At 41.3% G+C, this 11,595-nt stretch overlaps 2 protein-coding genes across 3 annotated transcripts; one reads left to right on the forward strand and one right to left on the reverse strand.

The window, feature by feature from the left end:
• Positions 1–1,682: 1,682 nt before the first annotated feature.
• clk4a (CDC-like kinase 4a) lies at positions 1,683–9,608 on the reverse strand. Of its 2 annotated transcripts, XM_034122053.1 has the most exons (13): positions 9,438–9,608; positions 8,125–8,285; positions 6,278–6,527; positions 5,542–5,644; positions 5,153–5,219; positions 4,947–5,063; positions 4,698–4,864; positions 4,525–4,619; positions 4,277–4,406; positions 4,114–4,196; positions 3,558–3,637; positions 3,338–3,428; positions 1,683–2,399 (listed from the first exon to the last, which is right to left on the reverse strand). In XM_034122053.1, the coding sequence occupies exons 2-13, from the start codon at positions 8,283–8,285 to the stop codon at positions 2,214–2,216; spliced, it is 1,530 nt and encodes a 509-aa protein (XP_033977944.1). In that variant the 5' UTR covers positions 9,438–9,608; the 3' UTR covers positions 1,683–2,213. The 2 variants fall into 2 exon arrangements, with proteins under 2 accessions (XP_033977944.1, XP_033977945.1); XM_034122054.1 differs by lacking the exons at positions 5,542–5,644; positions 8,125–8,285; positions 9,438–9,608.
• A 572-nt stretch (positions 9,609–10,180) lies between these two features.
• On the forward strand, positions 10,181–11,393 carry tmem126a (transmembrane protein 126A). The gene has a single exon (XM_034122056.1). The coding sequence runs from the start codon at positions 10,366–10,368 to the stop codon at positions 10,981–10,983; it is 618 nt and encodes a 205-aa protein (XP_033977947.1). The 5' UTR covers positions 10,181–10,365; the 3' UTR covers positions 10,984–11,393.
• Positions 11,394–11,595: the final 202 nt, after the last annotated feature.

Here is an 11,595-nt window from a genome sequence, read left to right on the forward strand (position 1 = left end):
TTTAGTTCACAGAGAAGGACGTAAATCAATCAATATCTACTCTATTTACAAACTTAACCCTCTGGCATGACTTTTTATTTTGGGAGAAAAAAATGTTTCACCATGTGTTTTAGGAGCTTAGGGGTCCCTGATATTATATCAATTATAAAATGTGACCCCCCCACACCCCTCAACCAGGGGTTGGTTTGTTGCCTCAGGGCAACAATGTGCTACGAGGGTATTGAAACACCAAGGATTTCTACAATTCAGAAGAAATAGAAAAAACAACTCGATATGAATTCAAAAGGTTTTCTTTGTGTGTGTGTGTGTGTGTGTGTGTGTGTGTGTGTGTGTGTCTATGTGTGTGTGTGTCTGTGTGCCTAACCCTATCTTGACCGTCACTGTCCTCACTGTCAGACGGAATAGCCCTAACAGCCTGATCATGTCCCTTCTGCCCATAACATGTTTTGGTGTCCATTTCCTGTAAATATCAGTAGATGGTAAAGTAAAAACATTGACTAGGTTTATTATTTTACAGCTGAGCACATTTGCACACTTGCATGATATTGCCTGGAAAAAAGTGGTCTAAGTGGCACAGTGTTGCCCTCAGGCAACGAACAAAAAAACATAGTTTTAGCTAATTAATAAATACATAAGTCTTTAAAAAATCAAATATACTTCTTTACGTATTCATGCACATGCATGTATTTTTTATTTTAAGATGTTGTATGATGTCCTTTTGTTGTTCTGTTTATGTTTTTATGTTTCATGTGGAACCTACTTGAGCAGGTCTCCCTTGAAAAAGAGATCAATGATCTCAATGGGATACACCTGGATAAATAAAGGTTTGAAATGAAATGAAATGAAATGAAGTTGTGTACATTTAGAATATGTTAAAAAGTGAAATGTATCTTACCAAGTGGTGGCCCTGAGTCCCCTGCAGCTTTGCTTGCAGAAAGGACTGCTCCACCACCAGACAAAATGCCACACCCATATCATTCCCTCATTTTATTGGACACCAGCATGTCAGGTGACATTGTGTATATTTAAAAAAATAAAAATATTTAGAGGGCCAGTGTGAGGTCGAAAAAAGTGATTTGTTGCCTGAGGGCAACAGTATGCCATAGACGTTAAATAATACGAAAACTGTATATTAGTTTTTGATGTCTGATAGTTTGGATTATTTTTCAGCCGGCAGTAGCCCAGTGCCTATATGACCTGACTGAAGCTTTGCAGAGGGTCCCCGTATGAGTAGGAAACGCAGTGTGGACTGGTGCTGAGGAGCAAGGTCGCATCACTGCTCATAACACTAAAATGGGTTAAATGCAAAGGCTAAATGCACTGTGTTGTGCGGTTAACATGAACGATTAAGAGGTGTTTCTATTGCAATCTTCTATTTCCATTAGTTTCATTGTTATACCCAATTTCTACTTTGTGCAATTATCATTTTGAAAGGGTGCAGCTTTTCGTTCTACAAGTGGTGTGTACAATGTTAATAGCATTACACATGTCCTGTTGGTGCCGTGCTAGGAGCTCCAGGTCCATCTATATTTCAGTTAATGCTTTGCCACGACCATGTTAGCCCACAGTGCTCATCAGGCGGCACTCTTGCAGTAACCTGAAAGCTTTTTACTGCCACCCGGTGGTTACATGAAGCTACTGCAACTGAACATCTCAATCACTGCACACACAGGAGACATTACTATCATCTATTCACGTTTATTGAGAAAAATGTACACAATACTGCAAAAGTCAGTGAAAAAAAAAGAAATATCAATAACAAATTGTATGTACAAGGATTTTTTGCCCGCAATAGCTTTTATATCCATAGTGCTGAATACATTACTACTGGTAAGACTGATGCTGGGTAAACCTAATCTCAATCTGGTACATTCCCCATCACTCACTTCACAATGCAGAAAGACAATGGACACAATTGGACTTGAATAAAAAAAGGCTTTTACCAGAATTAAATTACATTAGCAAATAAATATAAATCAATTTGGGAATTCCTTACATCAGAAATTGCCACAGAAGATAACACAGCTGGTTGATGAGTTTGATTGAGTAAGAACACACTGGCGTAGGAGAGGACACAGCGGAGCAGGGCAGAGGACTGATACAGTCAGCGAGGCTACACCTCTCCTGGAGAGGCAGGAAGTAGAGGCTGCGCTGTCACCATGAGAATCGTCATGGTGACAGCCAGGCCCTGACCAAGGTCACAAAGCAGAGCTTCAGTCTTTTTTGCTGCTGCTGGTGCTTCTGCGGTTGCTCTTGCTGCTGCTCTTGCGGTAGCAGGAGAAGAAGGGGTGTCGCAGGGCCTGCTCCAGGCTGAGGCGCGTCGCTGGGTCGTACTCCAACATCTTCTCTACCAGGTCGAACAGCTGGTGGTGGTCCTCGCCCTTAGACAGCATGTAATTCTGATGACAAAAAAAAGGTGACAATTATGGCGCGTTTCCACTACAGCACGGTTTAAGAGGGCTGTGACGTCAGCGGCCCGTCTTTGGTTGCGTTTCCACTTGGCCTAGTACCGGCCGGCGGGTCCTAATTCACAGTTTTTCTGGCCTCATAAAATCGTGGGTCTAGGGCCAGAGACAACGAGGCTGAGTATGCTAAACTAGAGAGAGCATCGCTGGCAAGGGGGCTACAACTACAACAAGATGGACATATTTGACCGTGATTTAATTGTAATACACGTTTCAAAATGATGCCGAAGTAACAACATACTGATACCGGTTAGTAAAAACCATGAATTAATGCTTTGTCAAGTCTGCAGACAGACGGCAGGCGAAAAACCTTTTAAAATGCGTGTGTTCTAAATGGAGATTGGCTAAGCTAACGCAGTATATGCTCCGACCGTCCACACTCACAACAACGGCCTATACAGACATAAATAAAGCAGCGACTGTATTCGCCATGACACAGGCAGTCTGTGGTTTGTACTTGTTTAACTTTTGTCTAGTTTCTGAACATATATGAGGAGCTGTGAGCTCTGAGTGCTAACAGCTAACGGCTGTGTTGTTTTTCTGGGGTTCTCATTGAAGATGACGTCACGGCTCCGCCTACACTGCGTTACTATAGATACTACCCCAGTTCCTAAACTGTAATGGAAATGCGCCATAAAGTGAGCCAGTCCTAACGAGGCCTAGCCATACCGAGCGAGGCCGAGCAAGGCCGTGTAGTGGAAACGCGCCATTAGTCTAAGAATACTAAACAAACAAATCATACTGATGTTTTTTCCAAGTTTTAGAAACAAAAAAGGTAGCTAACTTATATGCAATTCAAATGGTTGTCCTCTACATATCATACGTGTGAACTACATGCAGCATGGACAGGGTGGACAGACAGATTCTCTTACCTTGAGGGGTTTGCAGTGTTTCTTGACATATCTCCCAGAAGAGCTCTGTGGATCCCAGTCAAGCTTGCACCGATGGATATACCGCCGCTTCCTGTACACACGAAGATAAAACCATTTATACGAGTTAGAAACATCTTTTAAAATTCTGTCTGCATTGTATATGTTCAGGAGGAAGGAAGATGGTAAAAAAACGCACGTCAAAAGTTTAAAATCCACGTACTTTGTTTTCTGCATGAGTTTCATTGGGATGGGGCCCAGGACTCGCTCCATCATAGCAAGGTGCTCTTTACTGTCATGAGTCTGAAGGAGAAAACAATATCACTTTTAGCTAAATGCGATGGTAACTGACATTGCTTAAGGTGCTAGCATTTTTTATTGTCCATAAACCAAAACTATCCAGGCTCTGGAAGCCTTTATCCTAGCATACTGTTATTATAGTTGATATTAGAAAAAACCCTGCTTCTTTATACCCACAGCATTACATTTAGCTAAAAAGTTTGTTACCAACAGTAAATATCCTTTTATATTGTAATTATGATAATCAAATGCTAGCTCTAGTTTTGTCCTTGTCTGATATGAGACACTAAGAGACAACACATATATATGATGACAGTATTGTTTCATTTGAATTAAATAGTTTTGTTTTACACGAGTGAACGTGTAGACGATCTTCTAAATATGTTCGAAATCAAGCTTTTCGTCAAGGACTATAATATGAGACCAAACATATTCATTACTTGTAATACTTGGTTAAAGCAGTTTCCCATGAGTCTTACCTGGAAGAGAGTATTTCCAAGGTAGTACTCAATGAGAATGCAGCCCACACTCCAGACATCACAGGCATGGCCCCAGCCCAGATCTGAAAGAGGTAATGTTCCCTGAATAAGACTTGTCTCTGCTGAAGGATCTGCATAAGATGCGTTAAAAACCGCCACATACCTAGAATGACTTCAGGAGCCCGGTAGTGACGTGTGGACACCACAGAGGTGTGGTGCTCGTGCTCATATGTGGCGTTACCAAAGTCCACAAGCTTCACATCTGGGTTCTTCAACGTCCGTTCATCCCGTTTCTGAGTACAAAAACACATCATGCCAATTACACAGCTGTACACAATAACAGAACGTTTTAGAATGTGGCCAAAGCTTCAGAAGGCATGAATTTTCTTGATAAAAATGTAAGATCCTTACCAGGTCAGGGTTGTACTGCATATTATATCCCGAATCAATGAAGAGAATATTCTCAGGCTTCAGGTCAGTGTGAGTCAGCTTGTTTTTATGCAGAACTGAAAGACAAGACCATACACATTTAAAACCAATCCTTAAAACGGTATTCTCCATTTACAAATGTGTCCGTCACTCACATCGCACAGCTCTGATGATCTGGTACGCCATGGGCCTGATGTGTTCAATGGGGAACGGCTGGAAATTGTTCTCCTTGAGGTAATCGTAGGTGCTGAGGCCGAGCAGCTCAAAGGCAATACAAATGTGGCCGTGGTAGTCAAACCACTCCAGTATGTGTACGCAAGCACTAGAGAGGAGGAGAGGACATGCAGTCAGTTTCTTGAAATTGTCAATTCTAGGTGGTGATCTGTATTAGTGGACTGACTTACGATCTCTTATCCAAGTCGAGGGACTTCAACTGTTCAAGCACCTCTACCTCAGCCATAGCTGCCTCACGGTAGCGGTCTATGCTTTTAATGATCTTCAGAGCCAATCGAGCTCCATCACTGGAAACACAAAACATACTTTTAATATCAAATTTGTGGGATAGTGAGTTTTTTTTATTTCAATTGAACTGTAAGGAATATTCTCGTACTTAGAGTGATCAATGCATTCGACGACCTTCCCAAAGGCCCCTTCTCCTAGAGTACACACAATCTCATCTACAGAAAATAGAAAGCTGAAGTTAGCACCACAGAACAGAAAAGGTGAAGCACTGCCTTTAGGCTGTTGCACTGCCTGATGTTTCATTGCTCTGTTTAGCTACACTTCTATAAACAGGCATCTGAACACTGGACTGCAACTCAATGCTAAATATGTTACACTGACAAGCAGTATTTAAAAAAAAAAAAAAAAAAGTATTAAGTCTACTGGCCAAAATACAACAGCCTCTAAATTAATGTTTAGAAATAAAAACCAGACAACAAGAGAGTGAGAGACACAAAGTGTGATCAACAGTAGAAAAAAAAAGTATATATTCTATACATCTCGCTCTCAGCATGTCTCCACTGTGATAGATGAGGTGACCCTCGTCATCATCCTCAACACTCCTGGATCTTTTCCTGCTCCTGCGCTGTTGGCTCCTCCTCTGCACCCGGAACCGCCATCACATCAATAACCCATCAGTCAGCCAGCACCAGGCCACCACAATGCGACATCGTCATTCATTCAACCAGGCCAGGGGGGGAGGTGTAGGGGTGGATAGATTCGGCCCGTTCAGTAACACCGGCAGGCGAATGGACGGGAGGACGGAGCAGCAAATTCAAATTCAGCCCCGTCAGAGAAATTGGGCGGCAGCCACCACATAGTGTGTGTTACAGAAGAAAAACATGGCAACAAGATTTTCAGATGAGAGACTTTCTCAGAGTAGTACAGAAAAAAACTGAACTTGATTGATGACAGTCTATCTACATGTAGTTCTCTGTAACTCTTCCGAAACAAATACATTATTTACCATCACGTCCTATTACTGCAAACTAAGATTTAAGCACAAAAACAGGGTCCATTTTTTCTCTAGAAAATCTTTTAACACTCACAGGGTCTTACTTGCTGAGCCCCCTACTTGTCATTATTGAAAATCATGCTTAAATAGTTAAGAGTTGGATACACATAGAGACAAAGAGAAAGGTGTTAGGCATTGGCTTAACACCTGTGATGGCCCATCTGATTTAGGTGAAAAAGACAGGAGAGGGGAGAAGCGTGGAGAAGGATTTTCCCGTACCGTGGAGGACCTGGGGCGAGAGGGGCTCCGCCTGCGCCCGCGGTCTCTGTGCCGGTGGCTGCTTCGCCTGCTGCGACCGCTTCGACCGCTGCGCCCGGACGACTTGCTGTAGTGGTGCCAGTCACGCTCTCTGTCCCTGCAGGTCCCTTCACGACTGTCCTCCTCACAGGCCATGCCAAAACTGGGATCCCGTGTGGGTCTTTCCCAAGAATCCAGCCTATGGTTCAGATTGCGGGTCTCCAAGTAATGCCTGCAGTCAAACAGAAAAAGGACCAAAACAAATCAAAACCACGGAGCAGAAAGTCAGGTCGGAAACAGCCTGGCTCCCTGTCTGTGATAACGCTCTCGAATGAAGACTGCATATGAAGGTGCTAATAGTCTGCCACTTGCTTGACACTCTATCCTGAGCCTTTTATGTGACGTTTGTAATTAGCAACATGCTGATTTGCAGCAACCAAATACCCGACGTCCTGTTTAATGAGAGGCCATGGTTCAGAGAGAATTATATTAACTGTCCGTCACTACGTAGGTAGTGCTTTTTATGGTATGCAAATTCAACATGTGACGTAACAGGCGGTTATAACATTTATAAAGCCATCTCATTGGCAACTGTAAGCATTCCTTGAATCCTGTTTAACCTGACAGAAAGCCATATTTGCTGACAGTGAGGAAAGGAAAGATGCTGACAGCTTTTCACCACGACGTGCTGTGCAATCTGTTCTGTGATTCTGCACCTGCATACCTACTCCACAAGTGAACTGTGTTGTACCATATTTATCAAGGCCTGGGAAATGTGTTTGTTGCTTATAAAACATAACTTTTTCCATGACCTACCAACAGTTCCTTTAATATGCCTTGCTGAAAGTAATCCTAGAGTTTGCTTATTAAGGTTGGTCTGCTTAGAATGTTTGCAATGGCTTCCAGCACACCCACACTGCAGGCCATGTTAGCACCTTAGCATCTAAGAGGGATCAACCCATAGAGCCCTGGCACCCTGCTGGTGTCAGTTGTCTTCCAGGAAGAAGTCTGCCCCCCTACAGAATTAAAATTAGAGTAGACCTGGAAACATCTACCCCTGGGCCATCAACAAAGAGAGAATTGCAAAACATATTAACATTGCAAACTGAGGGCAAGGGGGTTCTTATTCTAAGTGTATTTAATTACAAAAACACAAAAGGAATGGATATACAAGAGTTACCTTGTAGCACAGGCAAAGGATTAGGTTGTTTACAAAACTGAAGTCTTATAAATGTAACTAAAAGTTCAGCTCAAACCGTGGCAGTACAACTCAATCTTAATCTAAAACGTAGAAACAGTAGGGAATTATCCTATACATTTTCACAGAATGACTTACTATTATTCAAATCTTAAATGATCTACATGTCGAAATAGATGCTCCCTAACTAGCTTAACCAGTGTAATAGCATCCATTTTGCATTTTAAGACAATCCGGTCAGATCCGCATTATTTCAGATTTGTTGTTCGTGTGTAATACACACACGAACAACAAATCTGAAATAATGCGGATCTGACCGGATTGTTGACACATCTGCTATTTCGATGTTGGGTTACATCTATGATTTTAGGGATTAAGTAGTAGACAGTATATATCCTTTATTTTTGTATGTTCCCCTATGTTATAAAATATGTGTGTAACAGCTGTTCCACAGGAGGTCCATAAATTGCATTTGTTCCTCAAAAGCCAGGTGGAAATTATAGTATATTTAACACTTAGCCAGTCTCCTGGGCATTACTGGATATAATGAATAATGTTCTCCTCAGTTAAAATGAAGGTTATAAAATTTGAAAATGGTACTTTACAAAAAGAAATACTGAAATATATTTACCCGTCATAGGTCCGGTGGTGAAGTTGAGTTCTTCTTGACTTGTTTTCTCTTTCACTGCTATGTGAAAACTGTTTCTTTCGCTTACGACACTCCATTCTCTCCTCCCAGCTATACTCATCAAGCCAGACACCTGGGGAGCGCATTCGCTTCGACTGGCGCATCTAAAAGACATGGGAAACAGGTCAAAATGGAATTTCACTGCATTGGGGGATTGTTTCCAGAGATGCTGCACAAATGTAAAAGAACATTCAACTGCCTAGTGTGCATTTAGTGGGGGTGTAGCCAGATTCTCGCTTCATCTTCTCAAATGAGCACAAGTATATATATATATATATATATATATATATACATATATACAAGTGTTGGACTGTTGGTCAGTCAAACTGCCCAATTTGAGCTCTGACAAGACGTTGTTGGTTAATGTTTTTAAGAAGTTTTGATGTTTTTAACATTATGAACCAAACAGTTGATGGGGCAACTTTTCATAAAAAATAAAATCACACCGAAAATGCTCGTCCGTTGCAGCTCTAAAACTATCCCAAAACAGAACATTCTTCATAATAATAGCGCAACGTTAGCAGGTTGAAAACATTGCAGTACATTACAAGTAATGACGTTAATAACAACACCTAAAATACTAACGGATAAAGAGTTATATTAAACGTAGGTTGATAAAAATGCCATAAGGGTGGCATAAAACGTGGAAAAGCTATAACGCTGGCCGACGTAGGGCGATGTCAGGCCGTAGATCTTCACTGTTATCATGCAGTTCCAGAAACTTCGACCATTCAAATCTTAATCGATTGCTGAAATTACATAAGGTAATTTGCAACCCAACATGAGGCAACTACTTTTGTTAAGTCTTTAATTAATTAGGTTAACCAGTCGATTGGCTCGACGTAAATAAAGCATTGAGTGGTCGAATGATGATGTCGACCCAAAGGCCCGTCGAGCAGGCTAACTAATGCTAGCTTTTAAACTTTAGCCACAACAACACGCACATTAAGCGAGTGAGCCTACCTTTGAAATTAATACATTTTAAATGTGACTAGTAGCAACAAGCGATGTTTACTGTCAAAAATATATTTAGTGCCACCCAAACATTCCTACTTAACCTGTTAAAGTATTCGATGGAATAAATTCTCGTAGCAAGTCACAGCTAATTAGCGACAGAGATCTGCCATGGCGGCCGTACTTCGAGTTTTGGAAAGCTAACTAGCTAAAGTTGGCTAAAATAAAGGGAATGTTCCATGGCTTAACTATTGGCAACATAATTAAGTGTCAGCTAACCATGATTCAAGAAGTGGACTTACCTGGTGTTTCAAATAATGAGATTCGATAGTGTATGTTAGATTATGTTAAAAATGCGAACAAAGGATAAAAAGGCTCCGACTAGCCGTCTTCAAAGATGGCGATCTCTGTGCCTTAATCCGAGGGAAGTTGAACGTCGTCAAACAAATCCAATGACGCATTAGCCAACGCCCCCTGCTATGAAACATGGGCTTTCCTGTCCTGAGTTTATCCTTACAGGTAAAATAAAGCGCAAAGCCAAAGAGGCTCCCGTGTAAAATGTGCAATGTCCCCTGTTGAAAATTGCATGGAAATGTGCAATATCCACTGTTTAAAATGCATTAATATGATCCATTCTCTCCTCTCTTGATGATAGGGCAGAATATTTAGTAGGCTACTTGTTTTAATATTTCTTTAACAGCCCACATTATTTTTGGTCTATTTTACTTTAGCATATGTACATTATCTATGGTCACACAAAGAGTAGAAGAGAGACCAAAATGCCTTTAGACATAAAGGCATTAGGCCACCATTAATTGAAATAATATCACAATTTGATACAGTTCATTATTTGGATGATGGTTGTTCTTACCCATGCCTTGTTTTTTTTTTTAAGTTTTCTTCCATTATTTTCATCTACACTAATTTGGTCAGACCGAGGATTGGATTAAACAAACACACTTAAAAAACCAATGGAGTAAACGGCTCATTATACAACTTGCCTGAGATACTAAACGCAGGGTAACTAAACCCACGATCCTTCGCTTTGAATTGTGGGAAAGAAATGTCTGCGCCCTGTGTTCATACCTTTTATATATACAGTCTATCTATGGTTCATACTGAGGACCATCTTACCTAAATGTGATTACTGACTTTTTCAAATTGTAAACGAAGACCTCTTAATAAGGAAAAGTGTAGATTGGTGTTTTGGTTAAAAACATTAATCTGAAGATGTCGGAAAATACGCAGAAGGACAGGGTCTCTGGAAATGCCCTCAACGGAGCTGTTATTTCTGAAATGCTGGGGAAGAACTTCGAGAGACTGCCTGACTTTGATAAGAAACTCTTCCTCTACGGACCCATTTATCTGGCGGGGAACGGGGCTCTTGCAGGATTGATATCCAACAGCTTGTTTCGCAGAGGCCTGAATGTCACGCAGGCGATCTTCGCCTCCAGCCTGCCGCTGGCCGTGTTGCCCTTCCTGACAACATTTGCCCTTTATAACGGTGCAGTGTCCGGCCCCCTGCTGGCCGGGGATCTCAACTGTCCCACCTGTGCCCTGATCCGAGGTGCACTTGTTGGTGTGGTCGGTGCTGGCCTGTACCCTATCCTCCTGGCTCTACCTGTGAACTTTGGGCTTGCATCCAGGTACAATACAGCACCGATGCCAGTGAAGGGCAACACGCTCCGGTACTGGATGGACCTCACCAAACCGGTCCTGAGGAAAATGAGAGCGGTGATTCTGCTCCAGGCGGTCTTTGGCAGTTACCTGGCCTCCAGGCACGTTAACTCGTACGGCAAACTGGCGGAGTTAACATTTGGCCCAAAGGAAGAGGAACTCAAAGACTAACATGTACTAAACCTACAAATAAATGCGTTTTAATTCATTCTCAGCACCTCTTGGTTGGTATATGTGCTTATCAAATTCATCATCTCAGGTGGAATGTGCCTGAGATATTTTTCCACCACAAATTAAATGATGTTTCTTTTATAAAATTGCCTGTAGGCCTATGTCTATATTATCCTTTACATTATAATACATACATTCATAGTTTTTAGTTTATTTTGCAGGATAAAATAACTGAATTAAATTCCTGCGTGTGGTATTTATCACATATCACATTTATCGCTTATCTTAATCGTTATATGTCCTTAATCATTTAAGCTGAAAAAATAAATTGATGTCATCTTCAAAAATGTAATCGTCAACCATTTTGATAATTGGTAAAGTCATTAAAACATATCTGCTGGTTTCAGTCACTCATAAGTTTCTATTTTCTATTTTGTTTAACATTTGAAATTGCATACTTTTGGATACGTGGACTTGAACTAAAACAAGCATATTGAAGTGGTTGCCTTGGGCTTTGGTAAATAGTTATGTGCTGCCACTAATTTGTGAAAAATCACAGCTTCCCTTCTAGTATTAGTTTAAAATGGGGCTGCAGTTAATTACCTCATTAAT

This window comes from Trematomus bernacchii, unplaced genomic scaffold, assembly GCF_902827165.1.
Source record: "Trematomus bernacchii unplaced genomic scaffold, fTreBer1.1, whole genome shotgun sequence".
Classification (NCBI taxonomy): domain Eukaryota; kingdom Metazoa; phylum Chordata; class Actinopteri; order Perciformes; family Nototheniidae; genus Trematomus; species Trematomus bernacchii.

Excerpts from the sequence above, each read along its gene's own strand:
- tmem126a (XM_034122056.1), top strand. The coding sequence starts at position 10,366 with ATGTCGGAAAATACGCAGAAGGACAGGGTCTCTGGAAATGCCCTCAAC.
- clk4a (XM_034122053.1), bottom strand. The coding sequence starts at position 8,285 with ATGCGCCAGTCGAAGCGAATGCGCTCCCCAGGTGTCTGGCTTGATGAG. Across the intron at positions 4,620-4,697 it reads GATCATCAGAGCTGTGCGAT|TTCTGCATAAAAACAAGCTG; the intron begins GTGAGTGACGGA and ends CTTGTCTTTCAG. Across the intron at positions 3,638-4,113 it reads TTGGAAATACTCTCTTCCAG|ACTCATGACAGTAAAGAGCA; the intron begins GTAAGACTCATG and ends TTTCTCCTTCAG.